A 20,618-nucleotide genomic window follows, 5' to 3' on the forward strand; every position below is an offset into this window, starting at 1 on the left:
TAAGGGCCTTTCGATATGCTTCCGAGTTTCTTCTCTTCCTTGCCTTTTCCTCTGATAGCTTATGGCGATACCTCCTCTTCTTCTTTACACTCCTTGTATTAGAAAGTTGATCTTGGGCTTTCCGCTTTCCCATGCCTGAGCCAGGTGGGTGACCTTAAATATGTTAATAACCCGCAATGCGAAACGCGTTACAGTCCGGGACATGGAAGAGGTGGTCGGCATAGTGAAATGCTGCTGAGGTGCTGCCAAATTCATTATTATATAGTTGTTCCTAGTACCCCTGGAACGGACCAGAATAGTGCACCCCTTGCCACTAGGTTTGAAAGGCCAGGAAGCTGAAACCCTCTGGATATACGATATTAGTGGCAGAAAATTTAAGGATCTTGATGGGAGTTTAAGAGGGAACTTACTCTAGCTACTACTATATGTATAAATATGTGGGTTTCCAGTGTTGTATATATCGATACTCTTGCACATGGTGTTTTCATAAAGTTGGTTGAAACTGACTTGTTCTAAAGAGCATCTTGTTGAACTCCTGGCCCCCAGCATTCGCTGTTCTCGGATCAAAATACAAGTGACAGCTGGCTGGTATAGGAAAGTGAAAGGGGTTTATCGGCTGAATATTGTCAACATGCTTTCTATCCGCGAGAAAAGCAGTCCAGATTGATACTCGGGATAACCTGAGTGTATACAGGAGATACTCATAAAGCAAATTGTTGGACTGATTCTACTACCGAGCCATCGTATTGATTGTCACAGTATATCGAGGGGTTGCATCTTGAACCGCTAATATCTCGCATGTTGCTCTCTCACGCACCTAACAATATGTTGAGAAAAGCTCATACTAGGGCAAGTAACAGCCGTTATATATAGTTGACTACTGGTCTTTGTTGGAAAAGAGAGCTTCTTCATGGTAGTCCTAGACGACGCTGTCTTTGGAATACCGCCAGTATCTTTGAAGAGCGCAGCCTGACTGATGATGTAATATGCCACAATCTGTCGCAGTCTCTTGGGGATAACCTTGCTGGAAGTCAGGACGAGCCAATTCGTAGCATAATCCCACGAATCTCCCCAAGGTATAGTCGCTTCTAGGGCGATGAACGACTTGCCCAATGATATCCATCCTCTGAGTGTTGCGAGATGTTAGCACAAACTCAAGGTAAGGATCCCATATTAAGCCATACTCATCACACCCGGAACAAGGGGATTTATTGAATAATCCATAACTTATCTGAATGGCATTAGAGATAAGCATGGGACGTTAGGCCAAAGTTTTATGTGTGGTTGTTGTCTGACCTAGGCGCTTTGCAGACAGCATTAGATCCATGCCTGAAGCTATAGAAGAGCCGTATGGTTCTGGGAACACAAAGATATTTGTTGTCTCACGCTCCTTGAGAGGTTCTGTGGGACTGTTTTATACGTCAGCATTCATTGACTTGACCCATCTTCGGGGGGGGGGTTTACTACTATAGCACAAGACGACTCGCGATCTCCACACCCGCTCATCCTGGGACAAAAATCTCTGCGCTGTTCGCCGCATCTGGAATCAAATAACATATGTCTCTAAGTTGGAAAGTATAAAGGAGCTGCAGAAAGCGCCAACATCCCGACTCTTCAGCCCCTGCACCCCAGGTGGCAACCTGAGGAGATACAAATGAACAAGAAGCCGTGAAAGGGATGGACGGAGGGGAGATATTTATAGTAAACAAGAAACGGGGAGAAGAGACATACGAGCCAGTGAAGAAGTTGCCAGAATTTTCAGCTCGCAAAGAGGAGTGGTAAAGATCGGCAAGCAATATTTACGCAAACAGTTTGCAAACATCACAAGCTGTGTTGGGCATCCCATGAGCAATTTGTAATCCCCCATTCGCTGTCTTCTCTGGTGTCACCTTTACTCGAAAGCATAGAATCTGAAGTTTGGTTCAGAGCTGCATATGCCACATTCACGAGAGTATGAGGTAGAACAAGTATTCAGCCTAAATAGTCATCGGCCTGCTGCCTAGTAAGATGCTATTGACAAGAATGATATCCCAAATGCTTAAATCCGAATCAAGGCATTCCCTTCGAAACAACTTTCGGACGGATCTCTCTCTGTGAAGATATCGGACAAATCAGAAGTTCAAGCCTTGTGGTGATCAACGGCGAGCAGCATCTTGAACGGTCAAGACGTTATCATCCTCAGCATACGCATCCACCTTGTACTTGGCAAACTCGCGGGTTGACACATTGTTAGCAAACAAAAGATCAAGCTCTTCAAATGTTTTGTTCTTGGTTTCAGGAAGGCGGAAAAACGTCCAAATGAAGAAGACAAAAGAGCAGCCTCCCCAGAAAAAGCCAGTTTTGCCGCGCCAGTTTCCTGCGGTCGGGTTGAGCATATAAGGGTTGACGACATTACAGATGATCTGAGCGATGTAATAGGCAATTCGGCTGACACAAACAGACTTGTTTCTCAGTCGGGTCGAAGAAACTTCCGAGATGATTGCGTAACAAACAGGTCCAACAGTCATGTAATAAACGCCCAACCATATGAGCATCATGCTGGCTTGCGCATAGTTTCCTCCCTGGGAGTCTCCAGCACCTACGCTGATGAATCCAACAATCATCAGCACAGCTGTGAGCAAGCCAAGCCCCCAAAGATACAATGTACGTCGACCCAGGGGAAGCAGCCACCATGATATGATTGTGCCCACAGACGCAATCCCAAGACCACCAACAGACATTCTGAAAGAAATCGACTCAGGCAAACCAGCCTGCACGAAGAAGAAAGTCGGAGTGCCACCCATGGAAGATCCACAAAAGGGCTGGGCAGCAAAGGCCATGCAGGCAATCTCGGTTCTGCGTCGGTCAACCCCACGGAAACAATCCAGATACGAAGTACCTTGGTCGATGGACTTTTCAATCTCATTGGTATGTATCATCATGGCAAGAGCCTGCTTTGCATGACCAGGAGTTGTTGAGGAACTTAGGCGGGTGATTGACTTCTCAGCGTTTTCGTAATCGCCGATCCGGACGTAGAACCAGGGGGACTCGGGGGCGAAGAAAAGGACGATGAATAAAGGGACGGGCCACGCCCATTGGATTGCGAAAGGGATTCGGTAGGACCAATGCCCGGTCGTATTCGAGAAGCCTGCTTGTACTCCAGCCGAAATCAGCTGTCCTATGGCCCAACATAGATTGACATAGACAGTCAGATATCCTCTTAATGCCATGGGGCAGACCTCTGATGCATATGCAGGAGCCATAGTGGCGAAAACGCCCCATGGGATACCGCAAAGGAACTGGCCAACAAGAAGGACGGGAAGACTCGGCGAGAAGAACGAGATAAAGACGCAACCACATATGGCAACCAGGGAAGTAAGAAGTACTTTGCGGTAGCCGAACTTATATGTAAAGTAACCATTGGCAAACGCGCCAATAATAGTCCCAACGCTCACGGCGTTCGAAAGTGCATTCTGCCAGGAAGCTGTGATTTGCCAGGAATTGCTTTTGGGCTGGTAGCTTCCATAATGCTCTCGGAAAGATGGTTGGGCAAAGAAGGATGAGATAAGAACGATATCGTAACCCTCCATGATGATCGAGGTCGAGAGAAGGACCGACCACATGACGGCCTTGGGATATTTCCGAATGGCTTGCAGCAATGTGAGGTTGTGTTCCTCTTCTGCAGCTTGCTTTGCGATGGATGCGTCTTTGACCGTATCATAATCTGGCGCATGGTCATCTTCGCTGACCCTAGCAACCTTGTCGTCTGTGATAGCAGCCATGATGCAGGAAAATATGCAATGGAGGCCTAGATGTACCTGAGGCCAGGATAAAACGACATTGCCTGTGTATCGAGACGTGCCAGGATCGGCGGCATGAGCTTCATTTATAGTGAAACAACAGAGACCGCAGGCATTGGCCACCTGACGAACCCCAGACGCTTCGTCCCATATTGTCTATGGAAATCCCGGTTTCTTGGTGATCACCCGGGGATTGTGGGGAAGAATCTGGGGATAATCTGCCAAGGGTCTCCAAAAGCTTATTGCCTAGCTCACGTTGAAGAATATGGAGTTCCAGTGGGGGGCATGGATGGGTACAGATCTCATGGTGCTCTGATCCCCACCGGAGCTTTGAGTCTTCTGAAGCTCCGGCGGGGGAGGGGAGACAGCTTTGTCAAAGTCACTGAAGCTTTGACGAAATTCAGCCTCTTATTTGGCTAAATAGCGAACTGCATTGCTGTAACGTCGATGAGGGCCTCAGCCTGCATGTCCGGGTTGAACCCGGATTACGCGCATGGGTAAAGATGTGCCTGCCGGGAACTTTGATCCCGGACTGCGATTCAAGGTGTTGTCTACAAGATGTTTGTTTCGTTGTAGCACAGGTCGGATTCCATTGAGTGTTGTGATTGGTGAGAGTGAAGCAAAAGAAATGATATCTGATGGGAGTTGCAGCTGAGGTATCGGAATTGATTGAATTGGGACCGGCAAGGTCAACCTCAGGAAGGTGCCCTGTGGTTACATGATAACATGCAAGTCGGCTCAAGATAAGGTAAGAATGGAATATAGGGATGCTGAGTATAGGGAGCCGGCTCCTTACGCTGTTCATGTGTTGTTGATAATGCATTTCGAAGTAAAGGGAAAGTCAGGTCATCAATGCGGAACAAGAAAGATCCATCCCGCCACCTTCGCTTGTCTACATTACTCCGCACTGCTATATCCATGAAGCTCGCAACTATCCAACAACATCCATCATGAGAAAATGATTCACGAATGATCCTCATCGCAGCGTCGTGAGTGCATAGCAAGATGGAGAGCCATGCCGACAATCGACCAGTGGACGGCGATGGCGAGACAGAAAACGCGCAGTGTCACCGTTGTAGGCGCGTCTTCACACGCCCGGAACATCTAAATCGCCATTTGAGAGTCCATACCCATGAGAAGCCATTCATCTGCACGAAATGCAATAAATCTTTTGCACGCCTAGATGTTCTTCAGAGACACGAACTCACACATACACGCACAAATCCCTTAACTGCGGTGGAGCAAGTGTCAATCAGAGCGTGCACAGAATGTGCTTTTGCCCGCATGCGTTGCTCAAGAGACTCGCCATGCACGAGATGTAAAAAAAGGCGTTTTGATTGCGTCTACCCTGAGCCCAGGACACGGAAACCTCAGCCTGTGCCCCAGAAAGAGAAGAAGAGGAAGGGAAGGAAGAAGAAGAATTCGAATATTCAGTCAGCCGAACCATTACCCGCACAAGATTTGGACGAAGCTGGGGAGGTTGAAAATAATACTCAGGGACCAGAGCTATTGGCAACTGTAGCAATGGAAACAGAGCCATTTGGAACCGAGTCGGCGGAAACAGAGCCGGCAGAGCTCATGGACGAGCCTGTGGACGATGAGCCAAGAGAAACAGAGCTGGCTATGAACGATAGCGAAATCAATGATGCCAACAATCTTTCTTGGAATATCAATGGTTCTAACGCTTTCACGGCTCCTCCAGCAGACGGAACTTGGCCACCTAATGATGAGTCGATTGCTGTTGCACAACAACAACCAATGAACCCAATGCTCCAAATCGATGACATAGGAAGTCTTCAAGAAGTATCGGATCTCACCATGGCTATCCCCAATATCAATTGGCTCTCCGACAGTCAGTTTACTTCATTATGGGAGAATCAATTACCTATCATCCCCGAAGGCCTTGGGTCAATGGCATACACATTTCCTTCTGAACCAATCGGACCTAATCCTGTCTCTTCTTGGGTCCCAGAACAGCCCTTGGACGTCAACATGAGCATCAATGGCCCAATGGAAACGCCAGCCATCGAACTGGATCAGACACGCTACCCAACAGTTGTGGAAAGCCCTTACGACGGGCACGCGAGTAGTATCAACGGTTCTAATGCATCATCCTCAAGCAATGGGGCCCTCTACGTGGATGGAACAGCAGCTAGAGCCCCATTTCGTGGTCAACTACTCCCCCAGCAAGCCAGCTTACAGACCAATCGTCCTGAACAGGACCCTCGCCTGCCCGAAGCAGATGGGTCAGACTACAGTTATCTAAAATCCTTAGTGGCGAGTATGCGAGAATCCTCTGATAATACGTTTGTGCCAGAGGCTCTCTACTCCAAACTATCGTCCGTGGTTCAGAATGAGATTGGGATCGATCCGTCACTTGATTTAGACGTTCAGATCCCCCCTCTGGAAAATATTAGGGCCTTTGTGCTGTTGTATTACCAATGCTTTCACCCGACGTATCCGTTTCTACAGAAAAACTCCTCCATCTGGCAAATTTCAGACAACTGGATCCTGTTACTAGCTGTAGCAACCACTGGCGCTCGGTATGCTGGGAGTAGGTGGTCATCGGTTATGTCAGAACTTCTAGACAAGGGCTTGAAGCACAGGGTTGACTCCATAATCAAAGAAAACACCGGTAGTGCAAACGGTATTTGGGTGCCTGGCAACTTTCAATCATATGGCCGGATGGACCTCCAAACACTTCAAGCATCTATTCTGAACATAATCTCTCGAATTCATAGCGGCCAAGAAGTCATGATGGACTGGGCTCTGTATCAAAGGCTCGCTCTCGTAGAGGAATGCAGGACAATGGACCTACTTTCACAGACCCCACCACAAACTACTGACACACCAGTTCAAGATGGCGATGTAGCTGTCACGGCATGGATGCAAACTCAGTCAAAGTTGCGCACTGGCTTGATGATTTGGGTAAGTTTAGCCTTATCTTCAGAGACACACTCTCTCATATTATTTAGGTTCTTGACACGATCGTTTCCCACGAATTTAACTGTCCTCAAGTATTGAAAGTACACGAGCTTAAAACAAGACTTCCGTGCCGAGAGTCGATATGGAACCAGCCAACCATGGAACAAATACATAGTAGAGACGCGCATCAGGGTTTGTATTTTGTAATCCAAGCGAACGACATCTGGCTTATACTGACTTTAGAACATTCGGATAGTCACGGTACTCGAGGCACTTCATCTTCTTTACATGGAAAAGCGGCAGCCATCCAACTTAACGGAGTTTGGAAACATTGTTCTGATATACGCAGTTTGTGCGAGGACCAAGGAAGCAGCCTACCAGTATGGAACGGCCTTGTCACGATGGACTCCAGTTGCTCATGTTGAGCCACGAAGGGAATCAGTTTCCGTGACTGAAACATGGCCACCAACTCTTGAAATGGTCACAAGATGGAGAAATAGTGCCTGTGACGCCTTTGATATCTTGCATTGGAAAGCGAACGGCAAAGCAGCTAATGCTGGTGGGACAGAGCACCCGACGATTCTTCACCTCCACCTTTCCCGGTTGTACATCTTGACACCTACGAAACATTTTCAGAAGGTCGCTGCGTCTGCAGTCCTACGACAAAATGTCAACGAGCTTCAAAACAATATGGAATACTCGGAAGCATGTAATCACATTCAACGTTGGGCCAACATCGACCAGTATAAGGCAAGGCTGTCCATCATCCATGCTGGCGCTTTGCTGTGGCATGTCCGTCGATATAGTAGCAACGACTTCATAGAGCCCCATGCCATTTACCTTGCTACCCTCTCGATATGGGCTTACAGCGTGTTCAATACTCCTAGGACCGAGTCCCAGCAACAACACGGTGATGCAGTGTCAAGGTCGGCGCCAGCTTCAGGGGATCGTGAATCGCAGGGTTCGGTTGGAACTAATGAGGTAGACAGCGAGGAGGAGCCAGATCCGACGTTTATCCATCTTGATCGTCCTTGTGATGATGAAATGGTCCAAGTATACATAAGTCGAGGGCATAAGATTGCTGGCCACATGCAACGAGTTGGCAATATCTGCAGCCCCAATGCTCCACCGAAGATTCTCAAAGAAGGTATAAGGATATTATCACATGCAAGAGCCAAAAACAAGGAATGGGGGATCGAAGCTTCCTATGTTAAGGGTTTGACAAGTCTGTTACATGGTACCACTGCACAAGAAAACGGACGTGTAAGCGGAACGTGTGTACTCTAATAACTTCTTCTCACTTCCTCTTGTCATTTTGAGATACCCACTGTGCCAGAGTGCTCTACGTACCATGCCCAGCGACCCGAAAGTCTCACGCTCCCCGAACAAAGACTGGCATCTGAGCCAAAGGACAGTCAACAGTGACCGTTACACCGGATTCGTAAGACTCATTACCGTTGAAAGAAGACCATTTCTCTCCATTTGAGAGCTTTGGTAGGTAGACTTCCGTCTTGGTTTGACCCGGTTTTAATACAGGACAGACCAGATACTTGTCACCATAGAGGTATTGAGTCGAAATTTCCCAGGACTTCTTATCGTCAGGGAACTCATAGAACAGAGGTCGCATGACTGGTGTTCCCTTTTCATGTGCTTCCTTCATAAGCTTTCGAGTGTACGGTCGGAGGTCCTCTCTAATCTTGATATACTTGACACAGATATCATAAACTTGAGGGCCATAAGACCAGACCTCGTTAGGCGCTCCACTGCGACATGTCGCACCGCCAGTCGTCCCTTGCTGTGGTTGTTGAGGTTCACGATCACCATGAAGTCTCATAACAGGGCAGAATGCGCCCCACTGGAACCACCGCACAAAGAGCTCTCTGAAGCCTTCATCATTGGGATCGCCTCCATGAAATCCGCCGATATCTGTGGTCCACCAGGGGATGCCTGACAGACCCATGTTGAGGCCTGCGCATAGCTGATTGTGGAAGCTAGACCATGAAGAAGCAATATCTCCGCTCCACACAAGAGCTCCGTACTTTTGGCTGCCAGCCCAAGCACAGCGAAGGAGATTGACAATGTTCTTCTGGCCCGCTGCTTCCTGGCCTTCATAAAAGGCCTGAGCATAGTTGACGGGATAGATATTTCCAATCGTCCCGTTGGAGCCTAGCCAGTATCGATAGTTGTCAAAGTCGTATGCTGCATATTCTGGTTCTGCTTCATCGAGCCAGAACGTCTTGATGCCTTTGGAGTAGTAGTTCTTGTTTACTGTATCCCATATGTATTTCCTTGCGTCTGGGTTTGTGGTGTCAATATGTACCGTTTGGCCCTGGAAGTCGAGGCCGATACGGACACCTCTGTCAGTTCGGATCAAATATCCATGCTCCAGCATGTACTGGTAATTTTCAGCTGTTTTATCAACAGTTGGCCAGATAGAAACCATGAGCTCGATCCCGAGATCCGTGAGCTCCTTCACCATGGCATCTGATCGTTGTTAGCAAGCTTTTTCTTCAGTGTCTTCCGTCGGTACTCACCGGGATCAGGCCAGTAATCTGAATCGAATTTCCAATCTCCTTGCTTGGGCCAATGGAAGAAATCGATAACTATGAGATCAATTGGGATTTCCCGACGCTTATATTCCCTGGCTACCTCGAGAAGCTCCTCTTGTGTCTGGTATCGGAGCTTACACTGCCAAAACCCTAGTCCATACTCAGGCATTATGGGAACTTTGCCAGTAGCATCTGCGTATGCTTCAACAATCTCTGCTGGTGTATCCCCTGCGACAATCCAATAGTCAAGGATTTGAGTTGAGAATGCTTCGAAGCTCATGATGTTCTTGCCAAATACAGCCCTTCCTATCGCGGGGTTGTTCCACAACAGTCCATATCCAAGTGAGGACACAGCAAAGGGAACGCTTGCTTGAGAGTTGCGGTGTGCAAGCTCAAGATCAAGTCCTTTCAGATCAAGCCAAGGCTGTTGATACTGGCCCATTCCAAAGATCTTCTCCTCTGGACTGACACTCTCAAGACGCATTGTCAGATGATAGTTGTCTGTTCCCAGGATACCCTTGAACTCGCGAGCCTCCACTTCCAGAGCACTGCATTTTGGATCGAGAAGATCCCGTCTATGACGAGAGTACTCTTCCAGAATCAGCTTCCCGTCCGCTTTCTCAATGATTAATTTGCCTTGGCGGGAGATGCGGGCTTTGATGTTGCCATTCTTGATGGATGCAGACTCGTCAGAAATAGAGATTTCTGGCGTCACTTCTGTAAGTTTCTGAAGGGCCCAATCCTGCGATGGCATCGCGGCGGCTTTGGTCGCTCTCACACGGAATGCATTCGGACCCCATGGCTCAATCCAGAGTTCCTCAGCATCGTATTTGTAGCGGAGGCGAGTCTTGTCGTTGAAGAACATGATGATTCCCAGCCTTCAGATGGCAGGGCAATGAATGATACTGCCTTAGGATGAGAGTGAGAGGGAAAAGAAATAGACCAATTCTATGTTTCACAAAATCTATGAGTTTCTAGTTCTTATTCTGCTGTCGTGTAATAAGTATCTCAGTTGATGATCTTCATGTCGTGTAAGCCAATCGCTTCCCCGCCGGAGTAATGCAAGTCCTCCAGTCGGGCATCAAATCGAAAATCCAATGACAGCATTCGTGAGGGAAACCACAGGCTAAGCATCCCCCGCCGGACCTATTTGTTCGTTTCGTTAGTTAGTGTTATACGCTCTGGACTATGTTACGTATTGTCGCATTCTGACGATTAACTAATGAAGGCTAGAGAGGCTAGAAAGCTTGGGGTATTTATCCTAAATGGCAGAATGACTTAGGTAAATTCAGTATGATTTAGTGTAGATTTGATGAACCTTTAGACTAATATTCGGCACTTGACTTTTTCCTGTTTTTATCGAATTATGCTGCGATGTCGTGCCTGTATACCACTGAGACATGAAGAGTGAGTCCGCTGAGCGCGGTCAGGTAAACGTATCAGCGATTCTGGTGGATGGAATGAATTATAGTCCTTGGATAAGAAGATACTTGCGTTATTGAGTAATAGAATAGTGGTATCGGATATGGATAATAAGGCAAAATGGTATCACATCTTACAGCAAATCCCCGAACTGGAGTAAAAAGGCGTCCTTGAGAGGTATTCCTTTTTCGAGCTAAAACATACTAGTACTTGACGTTCAAAGTTGAGGGGCTATTTTATAAGTTAGTTGGAATGCCTTCGCGAGTCTCTCTCGCTGGTTCCTCCAGGAAATGCCTTGTGGTAATCAGGTACCTAGGGTAAGGGACAATGATGTCGCCCATAATTTGCCATGGCCTTCAGGACTGTATTTATTTGAATGATTGAGACAAGAGACATATCACTACATGATGAAACATAAAATAACACATGAACACTGTGAACATGAGTGTCCAGCACAAAAGTACATACCCCCAGTTGCATCCGTGTATTTGTCCTTAACTGGGACAGGCTGGCGTGATGCCATGGAAATAGAATGAGAAGCGTGAAGTTGCCCAATCTCAGGGCAATATTACTGAATCTCTTGGATGATACTTGACCAAGGATGGTATCGATGGTGTTGTGTATAGACTAGATATTGCTCTCCGCCATATCGTAACCTCTTTCAGACTTTGGTGTTACATGTTGACAGTCGCAATACCACTCGGTTTGACGCTTTTATTTGACATTGGACTGTTCTAAGTCGTGCTGTAATCTCAAATATGTCAAATAAAGTGATGAAAAGGGAAGAGTGTATAGGGATAGGAGAGACCACAGGAAATAGTTTAATGAAATTCCAGCGATCCCTTGCAGGGATATTACTGGAAATCCTCGAGGGTAGATATAACCACCAGTTATAAGCACAGTTGATGGTGCCTCACTATTAGCAACGAAGCCATGAGCCGCATTCACCGCCTGGCGACAAGGAACCGGGTCGATATTCCGGCAAACCCTAAGCCAAGTGGTAACCCCCAACTTACGGGGAAGACAGTCGCATTCCGAGGATTCCTACATGGCTGATCAAAGATAATAGAGACACCCCTGAGGAGGAATAAGCCATTACTTGATGTTACAAAGAAAAGCAGAGACACGCTGAGGGATTCAAGAGAAGCTACGATAAGTAGTCCAACTGAAATGATTCGATGTGCTTGATATGTATGTTTAACACAGACCTGTAGGGACCTCATAGTATACATAAGAAGAGTTCTTGAGCCTTTCCTGGGATGCTGCATAAGGTCTGAGGCATAGAGAAAATCCAGTGATGGTCGTCAAACTGAAGGTATTCATGCCAAGTTATCGATAGTGATTAGAAGAATGAGGTAGGTTAAGGATAACTTAGGTAAATTTAGGATAGCTTCAGCAAACTTAGGGCAGGTTTAGTAAATTTAGGATAGATTTAGGGGAGCCTTATGATCACGTTACCCAGTTCAAGGTCTAGAGTGTTTTCTCTTGTCAGAAGCAAGGATCGAGAGGCTCTGGCAACACCATAGAAGACAGATCAAAGTTGTCTGCTAACAAACGCCGAGCTGTCCGTCAGCTGAGGGAAACCCCCGGTTGACATTCTTCTAATAGCCTAGCCAACAGAATTTTTCCTTCCAATGTAATGGCGACAAGGGCTGTTCTGTTTGCCTTCAAAAAGTCTAATTTAGAACATCGTCGAAGCATTGGAGGCAGTGGCGCGCCCTCAGGAGGTCGACCCTGTTGCCAAATTATAGTTGCGGACAAATCCTATGCTTGGTTGGATGTTTGCCATGAATCTAGATAGTGAGAGTTTGAGGCCGAGGATATGAGAGAGCCACCCAAAAGAGGATGAAAGATACCATGGCAAAGATGGGTAGCCTCAGGGGTGAGGTAGAGAACAAGTCGAGCGAGCGCATTAAGAAGTAGTACTCAAAGTTAAAGCAAGGAACTTTTGAGTTTGAAATGATCACGAGAGCATCATTAGAATAGCACGTCAAATTTATAAGAGCACCAAAGTTGAATCCATCATTGATAAGTCTGTGTATTGATTCAGTGCAGACTCTTATTTTTTACCTTCTTTTATCTGTTACCCGAAGCCCAGAAACGAACTTCCAAGTCTTCTCTAGCTCTGTGATTCACATTCGTTGTTGATTTGTTTGCAACTTTTGAGGTTGTCCATAGCCACCTTCGTGACAACCTGGTCAATGGCAGCATCGGTTGACTGAAACGGCGCGAGGAAACTCGCAATGTATAGGTTGTCGGTGATGGTATTGAAGGTAAAATGTTTATTCCTTGAGTACAACCATCCACAATGCGATTTAAACGGGAAAATGATGAATTTGTATCCTGACAGCGACAATGTTGCTATAGCGCTGGTAGCATATTGTCAGATCTCGATTGTGTCTGTTGGTGGTAAGTAGGGTGCTGATAGAATGGGCTTTTGTTCAACTGTATTGTATGAAACCCCAAGATACCATTGTCTGCTTCGTTACATTGAGTCACAGCTGCTTCATGCTGCATGATTCACAACCATTGACGCTCCTTGTCACTGCACAGCATGAATACTCCTGCATTTCCAGTTTGCAGCGTCCAAGCCTACTCTACAAACGTCCACATACATGAAAATGAAGCCACTATTCAGATTTTCTTCTCTTCTTTCTCTTGTCCTTGATCATCGCACTCTTTCCGCGTCTACCCATTACTAAAGTTCATCATTCAAACAGCACTTGAGCGTCTCTTAACTTGACTGATAACTTGCACTCTTAAATCAAGGTCATCAGTTCATCTACAAGAACTCCTGTGTTCGGTTCGTCCATGCTTCTGCCTGCATTATCCGTCGTATGAGGAAGCTAATAAAGGCAGGAAATCTCTCGGCATGTCTTCCAACCCACAAGCTGGAGTGCGGATCACACTTTACCAGGCCCCTTCCGATCCCCACGACATTTTGAGGGCCAAAGATGAGATCATTGCCAAGTTGACAGCGCGCATCACCCAGCTGAATGCAGACAAGGAAGACCTTCAAGCTCAAATCATGCAACGGGACAAGGAAACCGCCATACTACAGAATTTTACCCATGAACAAGCAATTGGTATCCGCGACCTCAATTCTAAGATCGGCCGGCAAGGTAAACAAATCAAAGATCTCATGTATGAGCAAAGTGTCTCCTACAGCACCATCGATGACAAAACGCATGAGATTGGTGAGTTGAAAGCCCAGGTCTCGAAACAGGAAAGGGAGCTCCAGGATCAGGGCAGAGAGATCGAAGACTTGGAGGCTCAAATAGCCATTTTTCAAAGGGTCATCGATGACGATAATATCTCTACAAGTTCTAACTCTTCCGGCACGGATTATGACTTGATGGATCTCTCGAGCAATGAAGAGGAAGAAGAGCAGGACATCGATCCAGACAACGACATCTCTTCCACTACAGACAATAATGTCTTGGACAACTCCAGTGGCCGATATCGAGTCAGATAAGGATGAGGCGATGGGATACAACTAAGATGAACTCCTCGAGCACACTAAGTATCTCCAAAGCTTAATCAATCTTCTTTTCCTCGCTAACATGTGTCAGTTTTACGGCCTGAACTTTTCCATGAGACTTTATGTACTAATTATTGGACAATTACTAACCAGGGTATATCGGTCTTGTGCTTTGGTGCTTGAGGATTAAAGACACTGGTGACCTGGGACAAAGGGGGTTTTGCATAATAGAAATTGGAACACAGATTATCGGCCCAAACAATAAACCCATACTCTACATATTCTATGCTATCCTCATTTTGGTCTTGTGACGAATGGTGAGAATGTTGTCCGCATTTGGTGAGAGTATGATGCACGACATCAATTTACACGACGATACAAGCCAGCCTCATCCACAAGATGGAAGATAAATTTGTTAACACGGTCTTTGGTGAATTTGAAGTGCTTACAGACACTTCTCTCTCATCGCTTCCTGATTAAAAGGTTGCAGATAATTCGAAAATTGTCAAGAGGCCTGTGACAAACACTTCACCCTGGAAGCGTTAAGGAAGCTACAGATGGAAAGGTCGGAATTAGACTGTCTGTACTTCTCTCTGGCCGTAATGAATGGAAACGAAACGGTCAGAGACCATTTTAATCTCAAATCGTGAATATTTCCATTGCATGAGTGATCTCGATATGTGCTTTTGGACGTTCACGGTGTGGACAATGCTACAGGCCATACTACGGACAACGGTACGGACGGATCTTGCAAAGAATAGTATGGAAAATTCGAATTGACGTAGTATAATGGGGGTTGACCTTCTTAATTCTGTGAGCCTATTGACTTTTACTAGCTGCAAGAGAGCAGGCTCGTCTCTGATAACAAATTTTCCGTCCCCTTTTTCCTGTACCGAATGGCTAACGCGTCGAAAGTGGTGATTGTCGGCCATTATACCACTTGTCTCTGTGCTCTTGAACACGCCAGTATGCAGTACATACCTTCTTAATAGAGTCTACCATCTTCATACCCGCATAGCTCTCGATTCTCTTGGCTGCCGTACAGTTCAATCGTCATCAGGTTCCACTCCCACGGCCAATTTGAGGTGGTCGATTTCCTTCTGTTGCTTCGCGATCGTGTCAGACATTTGGGTGATCAAAACACTGAAGTGTGGTTTGCTGTCGTCTGGGCCGTGCTGGTAGGCCAAGCTCCTATCGAGCTCTTCTCCGCAACGAGTGAGAACGGCGTCGACAATGCCTTGACACTCCTGTCGCAGTGTCTTCACACCATACACGCCGACCAAGATGAACCACCGTTCGTAGGTGATGTTCATCCATTTGGGCTCGTTGTTGATGGCATCAAACATCTCCTTGCTGAGCTGATGCTTGATAGGCTTTTCATCAGATCTGCCCGTGTGCTGGAAAGCACCGCTGACAAGCAAGCCACGTAGACCTTCGCCGACTTTTGGCGGCATGTCTGGACTATGCTTGTTGAACAGACGAGTGAGTCTGACGGCACTCTGGTAGTCCAGTTGGTTTGAATAGGAACCCCTGGGTAGGTCCTGGACAGCCAGTCGAGCAGTCTGAACAGAACGGGGCCAGGAGGGCTGAAGTCCGTTGACAACGTCTGCGTACCATCCTATTTAACCAGGTGTCAGATAAATGGATCGTCTCAAAAAGACAAGCGAGGGGTTCTTACTCGAGATCATGGCTTCGTTCCTTTTCCCGTGAGTCGGATGCTTCGCGGTGAGGGTTGCACCATGGACTCTTTCATAGTGTCGGCGCAGGGATTCTTCGTCATGGTATTCGCTCTACTCTTATTAGCCTTCGGAGTAAGTACGATGTTCTTAGAGTAAGACCTACAGAGTTGCAAATGATTCCGCTGATATCCTCGCGCCATCGACACCAGACCTCGCCAGGGACAAGGTGGAGAGATCCATCCTGTATTGATTAGTTTCGTTTTGGGTATAGGTCAGAGGAAGTGATCACGAACCTTGAAGTCAAGCGGTGGTAGCTTTTCATCAGGGCGACCACCAGTCAATAAGGTGTACAGCTGGTAGCCTTGGTCGTCTTTGAAACCCATCGTGATATCCTGGCGTTACAAGACTGTTGAATTGTCGCTATGTGAGACGAAAGACTGTAGCCACAGATAAAGTGAGAGCAAAGCGTTTTCGTATGATCAGGCAATCTGATCCAGATGAAGGAAAGCAAAGGATGAGATGGATGAAAGGAAGATCTGTGAGGCGATGCTTGCTCAGATGAAAGTTGGTTGGTTGGTTGATGATGAAGCTGGTCGAAGGAAGAAAGGTTGGAAGAAGCGATCTCGTGGGGAATTTATAGGCGGGATGACTGAATTGTCCGTGTCTTGAGTCTTCAGTCTTTAGGATCCTTAGGATCCTTAGGGTACTGCGGTTCAGGAATTCAGTGATGGGCCAGACACTTTTGATCCGTGAGTCACTGTTGATTAAATGGCCATTCATAACACGTCGATTGAAGTGACCCAGGCTGACTGATATGCTTCCTTTTCTCTTTTCGCATCTTTAAGCTATGGATCTAGCGGCCTTCATTGTTCTTCTACCTTGAGACTTTGACGACCACACTCGGAGACAAAGGCTGGATGTACTGTACTCTCAATATACCTTTTAGAGTCATGCTTCAACCAAGAATACCATTGCCTTCGAGATTTCAGGGGCTTTCAAATCCAAAACAGCGCCGAGGGCTGCCTTTTGTCTTCTCTAATCTCATGGACTAATAGATACCCCCCCTACTTTTCACAGTGAGCTTCCTGATATAATATTCAGGATAGTAAAAGAGGAGTGATGATATCGTCTACTTGCTCGGTATTAGTTGTATGAGGTCGCAAGTGCATTGGCTGGGCAATTTATTGAACATGTTTGGGTACAGACAATTATCCCAGTCTGTCCCATAGAAGAGACTGAATAATGGTATACAAACCAGCGCCTAGACACAGATGCTCATATATAGATACCCTAATTGCCATCTCGTTCTGGAAGCGAGATTCTGAAACAATATTAATGAGGAGACTCTTTCATAATGTCTATATTGATTCCCTGTAATGTAGAAAGATAGGGGAACCATACAGGGACATCTTCATATTACCGGGTTTACGGACAACAAGAGCTCAATGAAGTTGTCTGGGGCATATACCACAATCTTTTACGTATTACGAGGGACTTCTATAAGGAGGATTATTTTACAGATTGAAGGAATCGTTCTCGGTTTGGCATCGCCTCCTAAAACAAGACCGCCAGAAATTCATTGTCTGCATTGTCTGCATTGTCTGCAACCCACCTACAACATTACTCTGTGCTTGTACTTTACAAGGTCAAATGAGACCAATGGTACGGCCAGAATCAGCCCCGATGTAAAGGAACAATGATAACGTATACTCGGTGCAACTTCAGATCATAATGAAAAAGCCATGCGGACCTTGAGTTATATGGTTAGAAACCATGATGGTTCCCAGCAACCTGGAGTTCACCAAGAAGGGTCTGTCTCAACAACTGACAGCCGAGTACAATATCTCTTTCATGAACAGGGTCATTCACGGACGCGAAGTGCTTCTTGCTTATGATATCTCGCATATATGCTGCGACAATAGTCTTCCATCTCAAGAAGATGATATAGGCAACCCTTGTTTCCGCGAGATTCACAGTGATTACCATTACACCTTTCTTCATTTTCAATTGCACTGGCCGCTCATATCAGTGCATCCTTGAGAAGCCCCTTTCACTCAAGGTCACCGATTACCGACGTCTCTGCAAACACCGAATGAACCTGATGTGGAGTTCCCACAAAGAGGGCGAAACGGAGTACTGCCCTTGGGTCGGCAACCGCACTATGGGGGCTGCCCAGCAGCATATCATCGCTTGGGCCATTTCCACTCTTGAGGCGGTTCATGCTTGTCAGCGCATGCGTGATGAGTTCCATGATGGGATCGACTCCAATTAAGATGAGGAGATGGCAGATGGGGAGGATAGCAACTGAGTGCTGGACTAAACTGGCCGTGGGCAAGGCTATGGATTCTCTGGTGGACCAATATCGGGACTAGTGGTAGCAACTACAGACAATACACGCATATCATTCCGTCAAATGAATCAATTAGTATCAAAATGAAACGCCTATCGTAGATCGCTTCTTATCAAGACTTCTTAAACGGCCATGAGGCAAAGTGCCTTTGAATACTTGGGCAGCGCCCACCTGCCGCAACCTCAACATCTCAAACAAGAGCGGCTCAAGTGCTGGCCATAGAAATACTATAAGCACCAAGATGCCCCCTGTTGCCATTGTATAGTTCATGTTCTTCATGAGTAACATGGCATGAACAATACCAACACTGGTCTTTGCGGAAACACCACCGCGAACAATAATAATGGAATCAACAATCCATGCTGGTAGGTAGATGATAGAGGACGAAGGGTGGTGCGCAATAATCCTGGCGACCATGGCAAGCTTCAATCTCACCGGGTGATGAATCATGTCTAAAAATTACGAAGCATTGTCACTACGCTGAGTAGTGAAGGGGCATAAGCCATTGATCCAAATTCCCATACTCTACTGAGCATCTGATATGTTTACACGTAAGCGACATACTCCGGGGAGCAAGAAAACTTCTGCCGTTGACCCAGGTGTTGAATTCACTGGTCTAAATATCTACTAAGATACACTAAACTTACCTAAGTCTTCTCATCAATTAGGATAGAGGTCCTAAGTTTAGGTCCAACTACCGACAGCCCGAAGATACGGTTTAACATGCCGTGATGTTGAACTACAGGTTAAGTCAAGACGTTACGGGATGTTTCAAGATAGGTAGAATTCAGACAGTAATCACGTGCAAGCTCATGCAAACAAGGGTCCTGGATGATTCCAAAACATCCATGCATATCAGATCGAGGGACCACACTACGCCGCAGATGCTTACGTCCGACCTGAGCTCCGAACTTGCTAACTTGTAGCTGGGTTGCTACACAAGAGCAAGAGAATGATTGGCCACAATAGTGCAATTGTTTCTGAAGAACTTTCGCATCCAGAGAGCTGATTCTGGCAGCCGTTGAGATGCAAAATTACGGTTGAGATTTTAGCGATTGATAACTGGACTTGACCCATTGGGACGAATAATTCCCATTGATTGGTCGAAACCGAGGTGAATGCGCCGTGTGGCAAACTCCGAATCTTGGTCTAAATCCGGGGGCGGGGAGAATTTCGACAGGACCGCGTGGTTGTGGCTCGGGGATAAGGCAATGGCTGCAGCAGAGTTGAACGGGGCGTTGTTAGGAGTCAGAAACAGTCAACTATGAGGTCATGAGGCTTGTCAGTCGAAGCATAACCAAGGTCATAGTCTTGAGTCAATTCTGCATTGTGATTGAGACATGAGTCCAAGGCCGGCCATTACAGTAAGTAAACGACATTCTGTTGCAGTCGGAGGAGCATAATGCCGTCGGTTCAGGAGGAATCGCCACTGTCAAACAAGACAAGGCCGAGATAGGGGGGAATACTCGAGAGACTCGTGCACAACGTCGAAGGGCGTGCATGTCAACTAATAAGATCTGCCGAAAACGTTCGGGTATAAGTCGCTGGGTCGGTCACAGGCAAAGTGCCAATGGATAAAAGCTCATGGGCAAACGGCTTTTTATTGTGAGTCAGAGCCTCCTCCAGACGATAGAGAAGAGAGAAAAGACGGACGGACAACAACATGCTCATGGCTCGTTTTGGCATGGCCTAGATGGGCTTTTTGTTTCGTCCTCTCTATTGTAAGATATCCATGGGTCCCGAGGACCGGTAGCCCCGGCTGACAAATGCAACTTTGACGCTATTCGCACTGTCGAGAGTTCACGTTCCTGTACCCAGCCTCTCTCGGAAACTCGCTGACCCCCACCCAGTATGGTTCCTGTTCAGGGTCTAGTGAGCTGATGGAAGAATGAACTAGAAGGAATCTTTGTGACTCAGGCAGCAAATTTTCTAGTCGGACGCTCCGCATTGGACCCTTGCTTGGCCTTGCTCTGCCTACCTGCTTGCCTTTGCTTGCCCTGCTAGGCTCTGGGTACGCGTAGATACAGTACCTACAGTGCGATTCAACTCCAACGCCCGCTCAGCTGCCCCCGCTCTACCTACTACTGCAGCCATCCATCTCACTCGATTTCCCTTCCTCGCCCATTCTTGGCTCCGCCTGACACCAGAAACCACCGATTTCATCATCAATCTTACATACTGTTACCTTACATACCATAGTAGCTTCAGTTTCCATCCTGTCCTTTGCGGCCTGAATCCGAAAACTCCGTTCTTCTTATTATTCAACTTTGCCTCTCTTCTCGTCGCCGTTTGACAATTAGTTATATGCCAGCATCATAACCCAGCGAGCAGAAGCCCGCCCCGCTCGTCTAGGTCCCCGACGTCGCCGCTACACAGGCTTCAGGCACAGACAGCCTCTGGTCTGGCTCTTTGTCCCCTCCTGCGTGAGCCTGG

At 46.9% G+C, this 20,618-nt stretch overlaps 6 protein-coding genes; 2 read left to right on the forward strand and 4 right to left on the reverse strand.

Annotated features, from left to right (window-relative positions):
• Window positions 1–2,135: 2,135 nt before the first annotated feature.
• Window positions 2,136–3,761, reverse strand: FFUJ_06318 (probable maltose permease (MalP); the record flags this gene model as incomplete). Its single annotated transcript, XM_023579630.1, has 1 exon — window positions 2,136–3,761. The coding sequence occupies one exon, from the start codon at window positions 3,759–3,761 to the stop codon at window positions 2,136–2,138; it is 1,626 nt and encodes a 541-aa protein (XP_023432432.1).
• A 1,023-nt stretch (window positions 3,762–4,784) lies between these two features.
• Window positions 4,785–7,991, forward strand: FFUJ_06319 (related to transcription factor ZMS1; the record flags this gene model as incomplete). XM_023579631.1 has 2 exons in its annotated part: window positions 4,785–6,707; window positions 6,948–7,991. The coding sequence occupies 2 exons, from the start codon at window positions 4,785–4,787 to the stop codon at window positions 7,989–7,991; spliced, it is 2,967 nt and encodes a 988-aa protein (XP_023432433.1).
• Window positions 7,992–8,076: 85 nt separating this feature from the next.
• FFUJ_06320 (related to glucosidase II, alpha subunit) lies at window positions 8,077–10,118 on the reverse strand (the record flags this gene model as incomplete). XM_023579632.1 has 2 exons in its annotated part: window positions 8,077–9,188; window positions 9,239–10,118. 2 exons carry the CDS (start codon window positions 10,116–10,118, stop codon window positions 8,077–8,079), a joined length of 1,992 nt encoding a protein of 663 aa, XP_023432434.1.
• Window positions 10,119–13,547: 3,429 nt separating this feature from the next.
• Window positions 13,548–14,150, forward strand: FFUJ_06321 (uncharacterized protein; the record flags this gene model as incomplete). Its single annotated transcript, XM_023579633.1, has 1 exon — window positions 13,548–14,150. One exon carries the CDS (start codon window positions 13,548–13,550, stop codon window positions 14,148–14,150), a length of 603 nt encoding a protein of 200 aa, XP_023432435.1.
• Window positions 14,151–15,202: 1,052 nt separating this feature from the next.
• On the reverse strand, window positions 15,203–16,218 carry FFUJ_06322 (uncharacterized protein; the record flags this gene model as incomplete). XM_023579634.1 has 4 exons in its annotated part: window positions 15,203–15,774; window positions 15,835–15,946; window positions 15,999–16,076; window positions 16,129–16,218. 4 exons carry the CDS (start codon window positions 16,216–16,218, stop codon window positions 15,203–15,205), a joined length of 852 nt encoding a protein of 283 aa, XP_023432436.1.
• Window positions 16,219–17,599: 1,381 nt separating this feature from the next.
• Window positions 17,600–18,086, reverse strand: FFUJ_06323 (uncharacterized protein; the record flags this gene model as incomplete). XM_023579635.1 has 2 exons in its annotated part: window positions 17,600–17,847; window positions 17,900–18,086. The coding sequence occupies 2 exons, from the start codon at window positions 18,084–18,086 to the stop codon at window positions 17,600–17,602; spliced, it is 435 nt and encodes a 144-aa protein (XP_023432437.1).
• Window positions 18,087–20,618: the final 2,532 nt, after the last annotated feature.

The sequence above is a fragment of the Fusarium fujikuroi genome, chromosome FFUJ_chr06 (assembly GCF_900079805.1).
Source record: "Fusarium fujikuroi IMI 58289 draft genome, chromosome FFUJ_chr06".
Taxonomy (NCBI): Eukaryota; Fungi; Ascomycota; class Sordariomycetes; order Hypocreales; family Nectriaceae; genus Fusarium; species Fusarium fujikuroi.